The sequence below is a fragment of the Hippopotamus amphibius genome, chromosome X, assembly GCF_030028045.1.
Source record: "Hippopotamus amphibius kiboko isolate mHipAmp2 chromosome X, mHipAmp2.hap2, whole genome shotgun sequence".
Taxonomy (NCBI): Eukaryota; Metazoa; Chordata; class Mammalia; order Artiodactyla; family Hippopotamidae; genus Hippopotamus; species Hippopotamus amphibius.
Window position 1 is genome coordinate 115,064,758 of NC_080203.1, and position 21,045 is coordinate 115,085,802.

General features: G+C 38.6%; 1 protein-coding gene across 4 annotated transcripts in view; it reads right to left on the reverse strand.

Moving 5' to 3' along the window:
* The window catches only part of POLA1 (DNA polymerase alpha 1, catalytic subunit), a 288,927-nt gene that overhangs the window by 99,003 nt on the left and 168,879 nt on the right, over window positions 1-21,045 (reverse strand). For 3 of the 4 annotated variants that reach the window (XM_057718415.1, XM_057718413.1, XM_057718414.1), the window contains one exon: window positions 6,519-6,635. The exons of the other annotated variant lie outside the window; for it this stretch is intronic. In XM_057718415.1, the coding sequence (XP_057574398.1) occupies window positions 6,519-6,635 (117 nt within the window). The remainder of the gene's footprint in view (window positions 1-6,518; window positions 6,636-21,045) is intronic. 4 annotated transcript variants of the gene reach the window in all.

A 21,045-nucleotide genomic window follows, 5' to 3' on the forward strand; every position in this document is an offset into this window, starting at 1 on the left:
CTGGTGCCCTTATAAGAAGAAGAAAAGAGACACACTGGGAGGAGATGGACATGTGACGATGGCAGCAGAGAATGCAGTGATGCATTTATAGGCAAAAGAACGCCAGGGATTACCAGAAGCTAGAAGAGGAAAGGAATGATTCTCTCCTACAGGTTTCAGAAGGAGAGTTCCCTACGATGCCTGGATATCACACTTCTAGCCAGCTTTCAGAACCATGAAACAGGAAATTTCTGTTGTTTTAAGCCACTCAGTTTGAGGTACTTCATTACAGCAGCCCTAGGAAACTAATATAGTACTAATGGAGTCTTACATTAGGTAAAAATAAACCACTTGTGTCTCAGAAAACCTGATAAGGCATGGCTTAGCAATTGTATGTGCCAAGAAATTACTACGTGTTTGAGCATATGAAACGCTTAAAATGAATCAATGCTGTGAATATGGATGCCAAGAAAGTTAATGCAACCCTAAAAAGACTTCATAGAAATTTACTACCTAGAAAAGGTGGCAATGGCACATTGATTCTGCTCCATACTAGTACAAATGAGAACTCTCCAAGTGCTGCACGCAGTTCTGGGTTACTCACTTTATCAGGACACAAACCCTGGACTAGCATCATTATTCTGAAAACAAAGCACTAGATAAAGGATTGAAGACCTAGGAATAATTGGCCTAGCAGGAGAAAGCTTAGGAAGACAGCTATCTTCAAATATCTAAAAGGTTCCCAGAAAACAGGCAGAGAGTAGGTGCTGAATGAAGGCAGGAACAGAGGAAGGATCAATCTAGCTTTGTGTAGTATCATTCAGATGAACGTGGACCAACAAAGGAGGCATAGGACTCAAATTTAGGCCAAATGTAAGACCTATCTACCTAACGAAAATAAACTTTAAAAGTATATTGAAAGAAGCAAACCAAATGCCCATTAACGGATAAATGGATAAATACTGGGTTGGCTAAAAAGTGCCTTCGTTTTTAAGTAAAAATAAAAGACACAGTTTTCATTTTCACCAAGAACTTTATTGAACAATGAATGTATTCACCCTTTTGTTCCACTACCCTCTGCCATTTTTCAGGCAACTTCATAATTTCATCTTTCCAAAACTTATCTTTTTGAGCAAAGAACTGTTCCAGGTAGCTTTTACAGTCTTCCAGGGAATTGAAGTTTTTTCCATTAAGAGAATTTGGTAAAGACCAAAATAAATAGAAATCCGAAGATGCAACGTCTAGTGAATACGGCGGATGAATCAGAACTTCCCAGCCAAGCTGTAACAGTTTTTGCCTGGTCATCAAAGAAACACGTATGGTCTTGCGTTATCCCGATGGAAGATTATGGGTTTTCTGTTGACTAATTCTGGATGCTTTTCATCAGGTGCGGCTTTCAGTTGATCTAATTGGGAGCAGTACTTGTTGGAATTAATCATTTGGTTTTCCCGAAGGAGCTCATAATAGAGGACTCTCTTCCAATCCCACCATATACACAACATCACCTTCTTTGGATGAAGACCGGCCTTTGGTGTGCTTGGTGGGGATTCATTTCACTTGCCCCACGATCTCTTCCGTTCCACATTATTGTACAGTATCCGCTTTTCATCGCCTGTCACAATTTGTTTTAAAAACGGAACATTTTCGTTACGTTTAAGTAGAGAATTGCATGTGGAAATACAGTCAAGACGGGGTTTTTTTGCTTAACTTACATGGAACCCAAACATCAAAGTGATTCATATAACCAAGCTGGTGCCACTGATTTTCAGTGCTTGATTTGGATATTGAGTGTCAGCTGTCTCCCGCGTGGTATAACGTTGATTGTTTTCAGTTAATGTCCTGATTTGATCGCTATCAACTTCAGTTGGTCTACCTGACCATGGAGCATCGTCCAGTGAGAAATCTGCAGCATGAAACTTCGCAAACCATCTGACACGGTCGATCAGTCTCAGCACCTTCTCCATACACTGCACAAATCTTTTTTTGCACTTCGGCTGTGTTTTTACTTTTCTTGAAATAATAAAGCATAATATGCCTAAAACGTTGCTTTTTTCTTCCATCTTCAATATTAAAATGGCTACACAAAAATTCACCAATTTTGATGTCTTCTTTCAAATACGCTGATATGACAGCTGCCACATACAATCTAACAAAATTGTTTTGAATGATCTAGGTGCTACTAGAGCCATCTTACAGAAAAAAACGAACGAACCTTTTGGTCAACCCAATAAATTGTGGTATATCTATTCAATGGACTATAATTTGGCCATAAAAAGGAATGAAGTACTGACACAGGTTACAACATGGATAAACCTCAGAAAGCCAGACACAAACTGTCACACACTGTATAGTTCCATTTATATAAAATATCCAATCTAGGTAAATCCACAGAGATAGAAAACAGATTAGTGGTTTCCAGGGATTGAAAGAAGGGGAGGAATGGGGAGTGACTGCTTAACAAGTACAGGTTTTTTTTTTTTTCCGGAAAATGAAAATGTTTTGGAACTAGATAGAGGGGGTGATCACACAACACTGTGAATGTACTAAGTGCCACTGCATTATTCACTTTAAGATGGTTAATTCTGTCATGTGAAATTCACCTTGATAATTAAAAAAATGAAAAAAAGTATATTGCAAAGTAAGGCCAGCATCTGCTCATGGTAAGCAAAAGCAAACCCTGCAACAGAAAACAAGCACAGGAAAACCAGAGCAGAGAATTCCAAAAGACCCTTCATGGTAAAAACTGATTGTTTACTGGAGGGTAACCAATGACTAGATATAGATGTTTAAAGCTTTCCCTCATAGCTCCAGGGTTCTCTTCCTGTACAGCTTATGACTACTGTCTTAAGAGACCACAACTATTTTCATTTTTTCATCTTATGCAGAATTAAGACACTGTGCCACGCAGCCTGGCAACATTCACACTGTCTCTAACCTACTTTTAAAATCACTAATCAGTTGGCCACAGCCATTTTGAAATTCAACACACAATGATCATGAGTTCAGTATTTCCCCTCTCCCTTGAAGGCCAGAGGTACCAATGTTCCATTACAAAAGATTTTTAACAATTTTACAACTGAGGGTAATGTGAGAAACACTAGGGTGTCCCACAGTAGGACTGGAAATCATTTTAGTGCTTTCCTAATAAGGTGTCTTCAAGAAATTTCGCTGAACAAACTAAACTCTGCCACAACGCTCCTGCCCCCAGCCAGGTGGTGGTGGTGCGGGCAGCAACACATGTAGATGTTTTCTCATCTCCACATCAAGAATGGCAATGTTAGTGAGAAAAAGTTTAACTTGGTTTGAAATCTTAGTTCTATTAAGAAAAAAAAACAAATAAACTAATGCTTTATTTTTGGTGAATTACATAATACAGGATCCCCTATGGGTTCAGCTCACAGCCATACAGACCTGGCCACCTTAAGAAGTCAAAAACCACATCCTTACAATAAATATATATTAAAATATTTATTCTCTAACTGGGATAAGTCTTATCTCTATCATCAGTGTGAAAAAGGGTTCTATTCACTTAGGAACTTACACATACACTGGAGTTTTCATTCCTGTATTTATCTGCACTTCCTACGTGCAGAGAATGCCCAGAGAGTGTTTTTGTAATAATCAGCAATTTGTATAATGCTAAATTGCCATGAACCTGAAAAAACTTACCTGATTTCTTTTTTTTTTTAAAGGTATCTGAGAAGAGAGACATGTCTAAAACCCTGGGAACAAAACAGTCTTAGCTTTCTTTCTCATAACACTAACAAGAGGAGCCAGAAGAGCCAGCTCTCATCCCCCAAGTCAATTCTGGCAAATACTGAAGCCAACTGCAATGCAGGACTAAATGAGAGTAGATTTATTACGTGAGGATGAGACTGGCACAGTAAGAGGCAAGTATTTTACCATCAAACTTCACAACGTATTGAAGTCCCCACTAGTCAAGCATTAGGAAAGTCTGGTGCTTTTGTCCATACGGATATTTACAAATGCCTATTTTGGCCCACAGATAACAATTTTATAAAATCCATGTAATGCTAAACTAGTTTTATAAATAAGGAAATGTCCTGTTCATTGCTATGTGCCTAGGATATAGTAGGTGTTCAATAAACTATTATTAAATCAAAGTAACATATGACTGAAACAGAGCAACCCAGAACTTAAGAACCAGATAAGCATAATCCTGCAGAACAGACCCTTTGGAAAACCCTATGGTAATTACAATGATCCTGTCCATCGCACCACTAATTTTGGAGTTCCCTCAGAACTATCTCTAAAAAGATGCAGCTTTTCCCTCCTACATCCTCCTAGGAAAGCCCAGGAACATCATAAACAGAATTAAGAGGTTCCCCACTCATCACTAGCAACTGAAAATGGACTGCAGAAGAGTGGGCTCAGTCCCACTGCTGAGGTCCTTGTGAGGAATGGCGAAGGGCAGTGTCACCAACCAGGATGCTCTGAACCTGCAGTTATTCCACAGAGTCATGTTCTGAGCCTCAACATGGCCTGAGAAGCTAAGCTAGGAAAGCTTTTCCCTGGGAAGAGAAGTTGATAACCTGGGTAAATGTCTGCCTAACATGCTCCCATTTTGAGAACAAAGGGAAAAAAATATTTCAAAATGCATGTGTTGGTTCACTCATTTAAAAAAGGATCATAAATAATAAAAGATAACCTGATGTATTAAACCACTACCAGTAAAATCATCAGCATTTACTGGAAAGTTACCGATCTACTAGCTGTACACTTTCCTTCTACTTTCTCTCAACAAGAATGGAATCCTAAGACTGGCTGACTTTCTAAGAAGTAATCCAGTTTTCATTGAACTTGATGAGCTAGATGTTTAAGAAGTCTCAAAGGCAGCATCAGTTCATGAAGCAAGGTGATTCCCCTGGAGTCTACAACTGGATTGATGAGTCACACTAAATATATATACTTTGTTCTCTTTCTGCACCTGCTGATGCAAATCTTAGGAAGAGACTGAGGTAAAAAAATTTGCTACAACAGCTAATTCTCACTGTTCCGTATTTTTAAAAAAAATCTACATTCTACTTTACTAATTATCAAAGATATACTAAATAAGGCAAGGAACATTTTATACCTATCAAATTAGTTAAAAATAAATTAATGATAATGCTCAAATGCTGCAAAGGCAGTGGCAAAACTGGTATCGAAGTTGGTATAATCCATTAAGAAAGCAATGTGGCACACTATTTACGCACCTGGATACGTACTGTCAATACGAAATATTTCAAATAACAAATCATTTAAGCAGGAAACCATTCATCACAATTTTCTAGTAAAGGGATAGTGAAAGTAGCCTAAAATGTCCAATGAGACGAATGGTTAAATTTGTGTTTAAAAGTTTTGGTACTGAAAACTAAGCAGCAACAGAGGCAGTGCTCAAAAAAAGACAAACATGATACAAAAGCATATTGTCATTATGATGGAAACCACATTAAAAATACATACGGATATGCAAAAGAACAAGTGAATCCACAACAATGGTGGTAGCCATTTGTGGTTCTTGACTTCTTGTTAAATTTTGTGAAATGATATATGATCTTAAAAAGCCACAAGAACTTTAAAATATTTTCCTAAAACTAGCCTGTTTATCAACGCTTTTTAGTGAAAAGATCTGAAGTCAAAACTTGGTTGTAAAACTGGCCTATGAGTTAAAAAATAAAAAAATAAATAAATAAGTTCTCTACTGTCACTCTCTTCTCACCCAGATCCTTACAAATCCTTGGACCAGAAAAATTTGGAAAGTGAGGCACATTACAGTCCTGTATTGGTGAGGCAGACTGCTGTTTATCATTTTACAGGTTCTGGGACAATCTACAATAAGTCCTGTTTAACCTTGGTTACCCCAGAGTTGGCTAGAAGTACTTGATCACAAAACCCTCTTTGCCTGGAACACCTTCAAACATTCCTCTCCCCATAGTTTGGGAAACGCTATTTGGGTCCATGATGTTCAGAGTGGGCAACAGAGGGAAGGCAACCTAATTACCAAGAAAGTGCTTCCAGACTATGTGCTCCCCAGATGGGAGTCACCAAGGAGAGGCGGCCTCATCCCTCAGGTGTATGTACTAAGGACAAGAAAACAATTGAGAACTACTCCTCTGTGCTGCTACTTACAAACAATGGAATCCCATACAAATCAAATAAGCTCTTTATGGTACAGGTTTGGGAGGTTTTCTGGCCCTTGCAAAAGGGGTTCTGATCTAATCCAAAGATAACAGCAGTTTCTACAGAGGAAAGTTCTCTCTTCTCTGTAATTAAGAAGTAGCAACCAAAGATATCTGAGTACCAGAACTAGTCAGTTTCTCTTTTAGATATAAATATATACTGTTCATGATGTGAAAAATAAACCATGTATCTTTTTGAAGTCTAGATATTTTCTTAAATACATGTGTGTGGTAGCAGGGTGTCACCACAGGGCATATACCAAATATCCACTTCCCAGAGCTAAGGGAGGAGCAAGCCGCCCTCCCCCACCCCTCTCACCACACACACACAGTTCCTGATCAAGATTCAGCTGTTACCTCTGGTCGAAGTGTAGCTTTCATGCAGACTTGGCAAAGAGGTCCATTTCGGCAGAACTGAAGGGGAAGGTGCCGAGTTCGATTTCGACATGTGGGTTCCTCACAAATCAACCAGCCCTTGAGAGACAAAAGAGAATGCTTCAGTCCTATCACCACCATCAACTTTCATGATCATGATAGACTCACTGTGATCAAGGTAGACTCATTTCATTCAGACCTTCCTTAGAGATTCTGAAATAGCTCTCTACCCTTCTTTCCTTACATGTTAATCTGATCTATGCCCCAAACATAAAACTTAGGAAACTCATAAAGTTAAAAAAAAAAAATCACATGAAACATTATTTTCTTTACTTAAAAGAAATCCCCACCTCTGCACTGAATACATCAAAAACCTCCCAATAGAAACTCGTATGATTACATGCAGAATGTAAACTGAGGGATTTTAGTTCGACAGTAAGGAGGATTACCAAAGTAAAGAGTATACCGAGTAGAAATGAATGACTTTCCCAATAGCTGAGTGACTACTGACTGGTTACTTAATTGCTGTGATCAGTTTCCCTCTCTATAAAATGGGCATGATAATAAAACTTACTTTATAGGTTTGTTGTAATGATGTGATACATTTAGAGTGCCTACAACTATTGCTGGCATGAAAGACTTATTTTAAATGAAAAATTCTTTTACACATTTTCTCTGGAGGCATAAAACTGGCTGCAATGTTTTCAAGAAAAACTTCAATCGACCTCTTTTCCAATGGTTTCAAATAGATATTGCCCGCTTCTCTAGCCTTTAGAACCCTCCTCTCACTTTCTTTCTTCAGCTACCTTCCCTCGTTGCCCTTGTTTGAATTTTCCCATAGATATGATAATATACCTGTTATGTTAAAAAAAAACATTTATTTATTTATTTATTTGGCTGCGTTGGGTCTTAGTTGTGGCACATGGGATCTCCATTGCAGCATGCAGGATCTTTCACTGCAGCACGCAGGCTAAGTAGTTGCAGCGCGCAGGCTTAGTTGCCCCGCGGCATGTGGGATCTCAGTTACCTGAGCAGGAACTGAACCCGTGTCCCATGCATTGGAAGGTGGATTCTTAACCACTGAACCACCAGGGAAGTCCCAATATGCGTGATCTTAAATCAGCACTATGGTCACTATAAAACATATCTGTTAAACATGGAATTCAAGACTTCACATGTGGGATTGAGTGAAGCTCAGGTTCCTATGAAGGCACCAGAACCTGTGGCCTTTAGCACTACATGTATTAGGCATGAGAGGCCTAAGGTAAACGAGGGTGAAGCACTGGGGGATAAAGGTGAACAGGTATGTTCCCTTGTCGCGTGGGGATCCCACCTGGGGAGCTGTGAGTAGGGACCTGACTGCCTTTGGGCGTTGGAGCATGTGGTGAGGTGAAACTCCTGAATTGGTATTGAGGAGTAAGTAGAGGTTTAATAGGTAGAGGAGGCAGGAAAGACAACTTAGGTAGAGAGAATATGTGCACAAAAATGAAGGCCAGAGAGAACGATGTGTGATATGATTGTGATACGATGAAGAAAAGGATCAATGACATGTTTAACCATGCTCCCTGTTTCGAGACTGAGCAACCTGTTGGCCTTTTCTCCCCAGATAAGAGCAGTATATGCACAAATGTTGCTTAATTACATTAGGGACTTTCATCTGCCACTTATTAAAGTTGCCACATGGCATTAATCCAAAGCTGCGGGATGTTTCCACTCACTGCTGTATTGAATGACCTCAATCCTCTCCTTGGAAGTAGCTACAACCAAACTCAAGGTAAAGTGCCCAGAATCAGTTCTTCCAGCTCCATTTATGGCTTTCACACCAGAGGAAGTACACTGCAGAACTTTTTGACTAAAAGAAAACATTCTGCCTTTAAAGAATGTAAAATCCATCTAGTCAATACACTCAGAGTATACTTCATTCCCACCTTCAGTCAACAGGCTGAACTATTTTAATATTTAATGTCAACTTTTCATGTAGAGACCCTCAAGGAGTCCTTATGAAACCTTTAATATATGCCCAGAATTATATTAAATATTAAAGGCAATTCACTATGGTCTGGTTTTAAGAACCAAGTTGTATAATACCAACTAAAACAACACAGAGAAGGGATGGAATCGTGTGGATTCTACCTGAGACAGACAACTACTACCACAGCAAAAGACCCTAAACTGGAAAAGAGAATCAGTGGTTCTGAGTCATAAGCAACTGTTTATTCCAATTCCTACGGCCTATTACCATATTTTCTTGATTTGAGGACACGTTTTTATTCACATTTTAATATTTCTGAAACTCAGAACCTTTACAAATGACGTGTTTCCTCCAAAAAAGCTGTTAAGAGTGCAGCTCACGATCGATGGCCCCTCAAAAGTAAAGAAACAAGATACTTTAGTTTAGCCTGTTCTAGGCATGGGGAAGACAGAGGGCTAATGGTGCTGACAGCAGCAGCTGGTAGTACATTTTAAACGTGGCCTACAAAACTAAAGGTGAGACTAGTTGTTTCTGGAAGTATCCATTTAGGGTTAGCATTCAAGAAAATCATGCATGAAAAATGCAGGACTGAACCACCCCTTCATCATTCATTTGGGTTTGTGACACTCTGCTACCTGAGGCTTTACACACTTGCGAATATCTATCAGTTAATATTCACAACCTTAGCTGTTATTCATTTAATTCTTAACATGATAGGTCAATTATCATGTTTTGAGACAATAAAGTATTAAGTACCACAATACAACCCAGAAATTAAAATTATTCTTTAATTTTTAAAATATACTGTTGAAAACGCTACAGTTCTTTTCAGATGTTTTTGAAACGTGATTCCATCAATTTACCACAACTTCATGACTCACCAGGTGAGCTGCCAACCAGGGAGATGCTAAATTGTCACCTCACCTGTTTCTAAAGCAAACACCCAACTCTATCTCTGACAGAGTTACTAACTAAATGTCCTTTCAAATCATATAGAAAACAGATAATATCATTTGTCTAGACTTCCTACCAGTTCTAATTAACATTAAAGAGGTCTTTTCTTCTTTGTCACCTCTCTATTCAGTACTTATTTGGGTTTGTTTGTACTTACTATCTGTTAATCTCCCTTTACAAATGACAACAATAACTAGTGCTATTATGCATGGAAATTAAACATGCTGATAACTGTGTGAAGGGAACCAGGGCTGAAAAAAAAATATTAGGAGCCTGTAACTCTTTATGCCTCTTGTTTTATTTTGATAATTAAGTTTTTGGTCATGACATATTTTAAATAAAACTCTTCTATGGGGGAAAGAGGCCCTAATCATATTCAATATATGATTTGCTTCCATTCAGTTTTGTCAAGTACATTTGGTTAACCCTTTGTTCCCCCAGCAAATATTGACTGACTGCTAAATATACCTTTCAAGGAACATCTGAGCTATTAAAAATAAATATGCCAGGTGTTTGAAAATATCCCATGATGGGGCAAATCTTACAAGATCTCATAGTGCATTTTGCCTCTGATGGGTGATAAAAACAAAGCAAAAGAAAACACTAACGTTGTATAAATTCCCTTTGAATTAACACTCATAAGGACAAAATTAAACTCATTTTCATTTCCCATGTTAGGAAACAACATGCAACCCAAAGGTACATGCCAAGTCAGTGGAAGGAAAAAAAATTTAATAATGTGTAGTTCTTTGGAAGTCCAACCTATAAAAAGGTTTGGCTTTTAATAAAAAATCCCAGAACCACTCTAAGGATGTCTGCCATCCAAATATGTCATTTTATTATGCAATGCCACATGTAAATGCCAAATTGTCATAACCAACAGGAATACGGTCATTAAGTTTTTAGATGACTACTTTAACCATGTTTATAAGTAGAGGGTTCAAAAGAAGTGAAGCTGGCCTGTCCAACAGCAAAACAAACCTTTACCAAAACATGCAAAACTCTATCACCTGTTGCTTTAGTCTCGGCATCACTAATTCCTTGATATCATTGTGTATGAAACTGTGTCAAATGCTGATTGGTTCTGATTGCTAAATCATATTTCTGAGGCCTCAACTAAAATGGTTTCTGTCTGCACATGCTAAAAAGGGATCCATTTCCACTTGTAACTGAGGTGTTCCTGGTAGTTGTACCTTAAACATAAACTGCTATTCATTTGTATACATCTGTATTTTTAAAAGGATGCACACACAGAAATCACCCACACCCGGAAATGTGGTGCATAGGAGGCATTCAAAAATATCTTTTGAAGAAAATAACAAATAGAATAGAAGCAATAAAACAAAAACACACAGGAGCAGATTTATGGAAAATAAGGAAAGGGTCTAAAATTCACAGGAGAAAAAAAATTCACAGCAGTTTTCATACTCCTGAATCAAATATATGGTGGGTCCTTCTCCCATTTCCAATCAGTTACCAAATCTGTCTGCTGGTCTTATAGTCCCATTATTAACAGCTAACTCAAGCCCAGACCTCAAAGCTGATCTACTGTGATAGCTCATGCCTGGTTTTCCTGACTCCATGCTCTCCCACATCCAATGCACAGACTTGCCAAGTGTAGCTTCCCAAGGCCTCTCCACTCCCATCCCCCAATCGTATACCCTCCACAGAGGATAAGAACAGATGTTTTGGTCCCATTCTTCCTTTCTCATCACTCTCTTACACCAGCTCTTCGCCCCATCACATAGGTTTTCTCACTGTTCTCACCACTTTTTGCCTATTGCCAAAAATTGTCCTTGTCTCTGCTCATGCTGTAGAACTTCTGCCTAAAATGCCCATTCCTTGAGCCTCACTTCCATTCCTCTGCCGTAAAATTTTCCCAACCCTCAGAGACTTTTCTCCCTCTAGCCCAGCTGCCACTGAGCACACTCTGCTTTGCGCTGTCCTGGAACCATCTTATTTTACCTCCCTAACTGGATGGTCAGGCCCTTGGGGAATGACCCACTTTGGATTTGGTAGTGACTCCACCCAGTCTCTAGCACAAAGGTTCACGTGCAATGAAGAAAACCGAATTGAAGTTATGAAAAAGTGCACTTGAGTATGGTCTCTCCCCTCCCATTTATTAACATGTAATTTTGTATAAAGTTGCCGAACCTCTCTCTAAGCCTCAGTTTCCTCGTTTATAAAACAGGAGGTAATAATGTTTACCCTATTAGAGTTGTTCAGGGGACTAAATAAGCCCACACAAATGTTCAGTAAATGTCAAATATTGTTATTATCCTCCATATGCCTCCAAATGGGGAATGTCCTATGTACTTACTGGGGAATGTACTGGGGAATGTCAGTGCTGTATGTACAGCTGACAACACACTATTCAAAATGCACTATTCTAACCAGGAAAGAGCCTGGTCAGTTTCTGCCTGGTGTTATCCCAAAATGGAGAACTACAAAGAGGGATAACCAGTAAGATTAGGTGGAGCTGCTTCTCAATCTGATTGCAGAATAGTACAACTATGCAGTCAACACAAGTGAAATTTCCATGTTTCTCCAGTTAAAACTATACTGGGGTCTTCCCTGGTGGCGCTGTGGTTGGGAGTCTGCCTGCCGATGCAGAGGACATGGGTTCGATCCCTGGTCCGGGAGGATCCCACATGCCGCGGAGCAACTGGGCCTGTGCACCACAACTGCTGAGCCTGTGCTGTAGAGCCCACGAGCCACAACTGCTGAGCCCACCTGCTGCAACTATTGAAGGCTGTGAGCCTGGAGCCCGTGCTCCGTAGCAAGAGGGGCCACGGCAATGAGAAGCCTGCACACCACAACGAAGGGTGGGCCCCACTTGCCGCAACTAGAGAGAGGCCGTGTGCAGCAGCGAAGACCCAATGCAGCCAATAAAATAATTTTAAAAAACTATACTGGCTTTGAAGTTATAGAGGGCAGCACAGTGAGGAAAGGGCTTTATTTTGGGATTCACAGAGATGTTAAGAGAACACAACACTACTGCAGTGACGTATGATCTTATGATTTAGTTTAAACTGTAATGGCTCTCCAGGAGTGCGGTGACAGGGTCACAGGGCAAGGTCTGCCAGCATGCGTGCTCTTACAGAGTTCATCATATCATTACTATTTTTCTATAATGGCCATTAGCTGCTCCTCTCCCCAAACTATATGCACTTTGAGAATACTAGACACCCTTTTCACCCAAAACCATTTATAAATGTTCTGGGGTTCCCTTGCAGTCACATTTTTCTGTCATAGAATTATCCCCAGTGTAAAATGGGTCTTCTTATAGACAGTGCACAGTATGGGCCCACAGCTGCTTTTGAAGAATGACATGTTGTGATTTGGGATTTCCAGAAATATCAAAAAACAAATTGCTTTCTGACCCACATTTGCACCCAAAACTGGGAGAAAATTTTCCTAAGATCTCCAGGGGAAGTTTTAACAGGAACATAATTTTGCTTTTAAAGTTAAATCTTCTACACTGCAACATGCTGGCATGTCAAAGAGTGATTACTAAGTCTCAGAGAGGTGCCAGGGTAGGAGATGAAAGAGTGAATCAGGAAAAACACACACATAAACTAACTATTCACCAAAGTTAATACAAAAATATTTTTAACAAAATTATCAAACAAAACAGAAGTGGAAAATGCCTCGTCAATGTAAGAATTTTAAATATTATTAAAATTGATTTTTAAAGTAAGATATCTCTTTAAGTGAACAGTCACATGTCATTTCATCCAAGTTATTTGAAACTTATTGATCTTATCATCTGTGCAAGGACCAGACGCTGCCATCAGTTTGCTGAAAAGATAATGGAGCACTCCCAAACTGTTATGATAGGTTAGATGCAAACAGTGGTCCTCATTTAGACACATAGAATAGCACTACAAGTGGACAAATTCCAACCTCAGCAATTGTATATTACATGATAAATTAGCAAGTTGTTCTGCTTTGCCTCACATCAAATCCAATACCATAGCCTTATTTTAATTTGCAATCAGAGGCTGAGCATCAGAAGATGTACCTGAGGTACATTAAAGAGCCCCATGCAACCCATCTTCTCTTGCTATACTGTGAGCAGAGAAAGCCAACAATTACCAGCAATTTTATTTTACCACTGTAGGACAATACTAGAACCGTTAAAATTGTCTCTGTGCAAGCAACCAGGGAAAATATACTTAAAATGACTTTATACGGAAAATTACATTTTGGGGGAAAAAAGTTCAATGGAGGACATGTATCTTTCTGTATGGGCAGCTAAAATCTCTCTTAGTATATTCAAGCCTATTCTATAAAATACTCTCCCTATTCATCTAACTCAAAAGCAAGCTACATTCTTAGGCTATAATAGGTCATAACTAAGTACACAGTACCTTGCTTCAGGAATAATTTTGCTTTGTCTGTCAACTGTCAACAAAGCACAAAGAGCTCATGCAACCCAGCCATGTACTGTGGATGTTAGAGATCTAACAAAATACAAATAGTAAGAATACAAGATTTCCGAGCCACCCTGCTTTCACTTTACAAATGAAAGCATTTTCCTCTCCACATTCCATTAATCTCTATTGTATTACAAATCTTTTCATAAAAGACTCTTTTTTCCCTATGTGAAGCTACAAGTGACTTGGGGATGTAATATTCCAACCATGATGAATGTCCAACTTTCCAACATGAATGGTTATAAATGGATGTGTCAGTTAAGGCACACAGTCATTTCAACAAGGAGAAAAGAATCAAATGGAATGAGATGGAAAAATGGCTACTCTGATGCTTACATTAATATTTTAGCGATGAGGCCTCTAAGAAAAATTGTTCATTACTTCCAACACAGCTCCTGCCTCTCAAGTCCTCACTCTTGAAAAAACATCACCTTAGGTACGTACACATACTAACAAACTTCAAAAGTTAACTCAAGGCTTAGTTTCATCAATATGTACACAGAAAAAAAGACTAGAAGGAAATACTCTAAAAAGCCATCCATGGTTATCTCTACATACTTTCTCCTGTTTCTGTATTTTGTAAATTTTCTGTAAGTGTACATTGCTTTTTAGAATCATAAAACTGTTATTAATAGGGGAAGAGACAATTTTGCCAAGAGTGTTCACTATAACCGAACCACTAACACATCTGAAAAATATTTTGAGCTACATCATGTGTTTGGTTGTTTCCAAGATGAATTTTCAGAGAATGGGCTTATGGGGAAAAAAGGCACATGAAAAAGTAGTTTCTTAAAAACATTTTTTTTCACTATCAGAAAGTTCAAGAATAGGTCAATTTAAGCACATAAGCAGTTTCCAAGTAGAAAGTGGCAGGGCATGTATTATTAGTATTAGAATAGTATACGAAATTAAGCTACTCACTAAAATGCAAACAGCCTTCTATGGACTATGATTTGAATACTTTTCTTTATGACGTTGGATCTCCAAGGGTAGGTAATAAATCAGTTTTAAAGAGAGGTGCTTTGTTCCCCAGGCCTCCTCCCCTGTCTTTATTCAGTGTACACATGGATCAGCTCAGATGTCCAGGGTAGGGATCAAATAAAATTCAATCAGGAGGGCATGCCTAGAAACTTATTACTAGCGGAGTTTCTTTTCTTTGCTCAAGTCTAGCTAAAACTAATTTTTACTGTTTGTTTGTTTGCAGGCTAATATTTATTGGCATGGTTTAATGTGATATGCCTTTGGGTACTGAACAACAAATGTTAAAACTGAACTATCTATGCAGTTGCCTCAAAAGGCATCTTAAAATCAGAATGGACTTCAAACCATCACCAGGCAATGTTTGTTCATTTAACTTTAATTATTTTCTCCTTGAGAATGGTACTAATGAAACTGAATATCTTTCATGGTTTCGAAGGACCGTTTGAATAGTCTGTAAACAGAACTAAGGGTAGACAAGAGATCTGGCTGAGCCGGGGAGTTGCTAGGTGATGTAGAATGTAAACCCACAAACTTGTTAAGGTTTGCTTTGCTTTCATGCCACTTTCACACACTCTCAAAAGTTTTGAGAATTGATTTCTCAGGTGGCCATTAAAAAAAGAACCCCCCCCCGAAATTCTCCCCCAGATGTTCTGCCAGATTAAGAAGATGAAATCCATCTGACCTTTGGTTGTAACCTGGGAAACTTTTCCTTTTACATAAACGTAGGATCATGTATTTTATGACTTCCCATCACGGAGAAACAAATCCACAAAAGTGGATTTCCGAATTTCAAAACGACATGTCTAATCTTTTCTTATTCAGCTTGGAATAAAATGAAGATTTCTTTCCAGGAAAAAAAAAAAAACAACTGTGATCACAGCTTAGAGGGATTTGGGGCATAAAACCCACAACCCCATGGCAAATACCTCAGCACAGATTACCGGCATGACAGACCTCTTGGTTTAGCCCCTGGCGGCTCTCTTCTGGCCTATAAGCCAGGTCTCACTGTCTGTGAGGCTTCTCCCTGCTGCCCCCTCCCCCAAGCTCTTTTTTAAGTAGCTGATCAGAGATTGTCCAGTAAGAGCACTTTATTAGATCATCAGCCAGAGGGGTTCACAAGTACTGAGAGCAATGGGCTCAAATGCGGCACATCAGTTTTAATAGACCAGGGGCTACTAGTAAACTGCAGATACTGCTGAGAACTTTCCATGCACTGAACTCTTGAAAAAGCACCGTCTCTCCAGCTTAAATGCAGCTGCCTCTTTCAATGCCGCAAATGGGTAAATTTGACAAAAAAGCCACCATTAAGACTACATGAAAGGCTCAAGACAACATCCTTTCAATGCTTTGTACTTCAGTAATCAGATGTACTTACTCACCCCCTCCCCCAAACCCGATCAAGAACTATTTCTGAATGGTAGGAAATAATTCCACTTTGTACATCTTTTAGTTAATCAAGACTTTCTATTCAGCAATTTGACCTTTTGTTCAAAACAGGATTATCAGTTTTTTCGCCAGTTACCAAGGGCGACTCGCATGGTGAACATAATTGCAATAATTTGCAAAACACCATGGCAACCCACATTACAACTAGGTAAATACTGGGCTTTTGTGCTACATTGTTATTTTCAGAGATGCTGAAGTCAAAGAACGAATGACAAATGAACACAAAATTTATATTTGCTTTGTCTCAAAAGAGAAGAAAATTGATAACAAGAATTGGGGGGAAACCGACTACAGCTGTAATTTCTAACTTGATTAATTAGGATGGTAACAGTCCTTAACAGTATATTCAACAAACAGCCCTGACTTCGTCTCTCCACCCACCTTCTCTCTATACCACTACCAGTATCCCCCCCACCCCAGAGAAATTTTTTCAGCTTGGAGAACAAACATCCCCCATTTGCTCTTTTCTTCAACTTAATGGAATCCTTAATTGCAGAATATTGTTCTCCTGCTCTTCACAGCAATGAAAATGGAGAGAAAGGAGGAGAGTGCCAGGGCAGACAGGGAGCTACAGTCATTTTTTTTCCTGCCTCTTTTGGACACCCCAGGCCCAATGATGAGACGGCATTTTTCTGGTATCAGCAGCTGTTTCGTGGCAGACAATAAAGTAAAAAGTATTTAGCTTTGCAGAAAAGCCACTTCTTTCCTCTTGGCAAAACAAGGTAAGTCTACACGGCGAGATGAAGTTTCATAATTTAAATGCCAGAGCGTAAGATGAGAAAATAATGATAATAGAAAAACATATTTTTCCTGTAAAGAAATTATTAACTGTGGTTCTGTCCAAAAAGCTGTTGAAATGCATGTGTTTGCTATTTGGGGAAGATGTTCGACAGTATCACCCATGTGCTGAAAACCACTTTGTTATACTCAGAGAACCCAATTCACAAAACAATCTAAAAACAGAAACTCAGGACTTAGAGATTAATACAAAAATCAAAATCATATTTTTTGTAAACATGGTCTGGAAAATAGTATTATCTTTCCTCTAATAAATATAAGGATTAGGAAAGTTATAACAGCATTGTTTTACTTAGGTATGAAAGGCAGGTTCTACTATATAGTAAAGGAGCAGTTTTTTCTAAGAGGCACAAATTCTGCTGTAACATCTCGCTTTTTGGGAATTATCAAAATTGACTTTCCCATGTAAAATGTAATGTTTGGGGATGAGAAAAGAAAAATACACAGAAAGGGTTTACAGAAGTTTTACAGCCGAGATCACGAAAAATAAGAAGCACCAGATGCACTCTCAACACAGCCCAGCCTGCTTTCCTCCATCTGCTCAGAACAAGGCAGAGCAAAGGCAGTTTCTCAAATGATCTGCATACACAGTCCTCCTAACTTTTGAAAAATCAAATGAACCTGATATTATAATGGGTCCATTCTTATTTTGTCAGGGCTGAAAACTCCCAGACAGATTTCTAAGATTCAGCTTAGAGAGATCACAATATAACATTCTTCAGAATATGCCTCCGAAATTACAGATACTGTGATTTCTCCCGAGAAGTAGAAATCAAAAGAATGTGACACGTTAACTCCTTCTCAGTCAGTGACAACCTCTTTATACTTGGAAAATATATTTTATTTTCTGGCTTAGTTCACTCCGAATTTACCATACCTATATTAAGTACATTCCTACCTAAAGCCCAAATGTTAAGAGGAAATGGCTCCTTTAATGCCAAATGATAAAGGGTTCAAGACTTCAGTACTTTTTGATCAAACAGACTTGACAACAGATCATAAAGTGGGCCTAAAATCGTCATGACACTTGAACTTCTTTAAGAAACCTTTATATATAGATGAATATTTTATAATCTGGAATTTCTTCACTTTTAACATTTTACTTAGTATACTTGTTCCCTCCTGTCCCAACCTTTTGTAGCTTCTGTGGCTTTTGTGGTTCCCGTGTTTTTTTCCCCTTTTCTCCTCTTTTTTTTTGTTCTTTTTTTTCCCCTTCAACTGGATAGGATGCTTTTTGACTTCTATTTGTGAATTGCAACATCCAACCCTGTATAATGCCAATAAATTACCCAAATCCCCAAATCAGGAATGGCAAATACCAAGCAGGCAGATGGCATTCCATCTTCAACTCCCTCCCCACGGCTGATACAGGATGAAAACTGGCACTCAAAATGAAGCCCACCTGCTACCCCTGCCCTGAATCCTTCTTGCTCTAGAACTCTCAACTCTGCTGCACAGTGGAATCACCAGGGGAACACTACAACACAGGTTGCTGGGTACCACCCTAGAGTTTCTGACTCAGTAGGTCTTGGGGTGGGGCCTGAGAATGTACATCTCTAACAAGCTCCTAGGAGATACTACTACTGCTGTTGGTCTCAGGACCACGCTTTGAGAACCAGCAGTCTGGCATATAGAATGGGCATCAGGATTTTAAAAAGCTCCCCAAGTGATTCCAATCTGTGGCTACAGTTGAGATACACTGTCTGTGTGATTCTCATTCTCTCTTGTTCCAAGGGAACTACTAGTCGTTATCTTCTGAAAGATGAACTTTATAAACAGAATTGTACTAAAAAAATCCCCTCCTTCTCAACTTTCTCCTTCAACATTTACTCTTTCTTCAGATACTATTGATGTGATTCTCTCTCTTTTACTCTTTCCAGGTTCTCCATGTGCCATTAGAATTACTAGCAAAGCCTCATACCAGACGTAATTCTATTGTATTAAAAGAACTGACCAATTCCTACCTGGTTTACAACATGTATGTAAGCTTAGTACATTCTTCCCTTAAACAAACCAATAAACAAAGAACCTTACTCTAGCACAAACAATAAAGTCCCTATAATATGAAGTGTGCTTCACTTAGGAACACAGAATTTTAGGAGTGCTGGTGAAAATCATGTTTCTGAAAGCAAGTGCAATTCCATTTTTAACTTTGACAAGTAATATGAAATAATATACTTGAACCCTAAATTTTAAAGTTGGAAGGAACTTTAGAGCTCTAGCCTAATCCTTCACATTCTACCTGAAGAAAATGAGGCCCAGGAAAAAGTAAACTCCTTGTTCACTGTCACAACAGTAAACTGCAGGGCCACCCACGTCTCTGAACTTCTACCCCAGCGCTCTTTGCTCTCTGTACCTACTCTGCTTAGTGTATGAGCCAAGAGCCGTAGTAGTTCCTGAGCACTTGAAACATGGCTAGTCCAAACTGAGCTGTGCTGTAAGTGTAAAATATACAGTGAACTTCAAAGACTCAGCCCAAAAAAGACAATATAAAGTATTTGACTGATATTTTAAATATTCATTACAGACTGAAATAATTTGAATGGGTTAAGTAAAATGTGTATCTCTCCTGTTGTTTTTAAAAATACAAGAAATGTATCATATACACTGTTCTAAATCTTGCTTTTTTCCACTTAAAAGTAGAGGAAATTATACTCTATAAGCACATATAGACCAGCAATATTCTTATTAATGGCATCACAGAATTCTCTTGTATGATTGTAATAATTCAAAGAATCAATCCTCTTCTGACCAACAATTAGGTTGTTTTTGGTCTCTTACTATTACCAATAATGTTGCAAGGAATATCCTTGTAAAGAAACTTTGATAACATCCTCAAGTCCTGTACATCTGTAAGGAGAGATACCCAAACTGGAATTGCTGAATCAAAAGGTATATTCATTTAAAATTTTGACAGATGTCACCAAACTGTGATCCAAACAGGGCGTACCAGTTTCCACACCAACAGTGCATGCGAGTACTCCTTTCCCTGCACTTTTGCCTATGCTACCTATTATCTAACTTTTGGATCTCTGTCATTCTGATAGGTGAAAAATAATATCCATTTGGACTTCTGAACTTAAGAGTGAGAGCTTGAACATCTCTACCTATGTTTATAAGCCATTTGCATTTCTTCCTCTATGAACTGCTTGTTCCTATCCTTTACCAATTCATTTTTCTACTAGGTTGTTGGTCTTTTTCTCCTTGATTTGCAAGAGTGCTTTACATGTGAAGGAAATTCACCCTTTATTTACTACATGGGCATCACATATTTTCCCTTGTTCCTCACTTGACTTTCTGGAGTGTGTTTGTATGTGTATGTATAACTTTTGCCCTGTAGAAATTTTTATTTTTTAATTTGTAGTCAAATTTGATATTTTTCCTAGTTGGAGTCCGATTTGTGTGTTTTCAAAGTCTTCCCAACTCCAAGAGTATTAAAAATATCTATTACTTTTATAGTTTAATTTTCTAAGTTTAAGTTTTTGACCCATCTGGAATTTGTTTTAGTGGAGGGAGCAAGGAAGAAATACAACTGTATTTTTTTCCCAGATGACTATTCCCTACTGATATGAACCACCTCCTTACGTAATACTAAATGCAACTTTTGGATATATTTCTGGACTTTCTATATTGGCTCCATCAAAATCAGGAGAGCACCGAAAGATTTTAATTATGCTAAACTTCTAAATTTTTAAATAACTGGCAGGTCATCTTCTTTGTGGGAATTTTCCTGCAATTTTTTTTAATGGAGGAAACTTTAAAGAGAACACCCTAAACCCTTCAAGAGTCCTAGCCAAGAATAGGATATACTTTTCCACGTGTTCAAGTTTTCTTTTAAGACCTTCAGTTCCCCAACCAGGATTTGAACCTGGGCCTCGGCAGTGAAAACCCAGAATCCTCACCAGGGAACTCCCCCTAA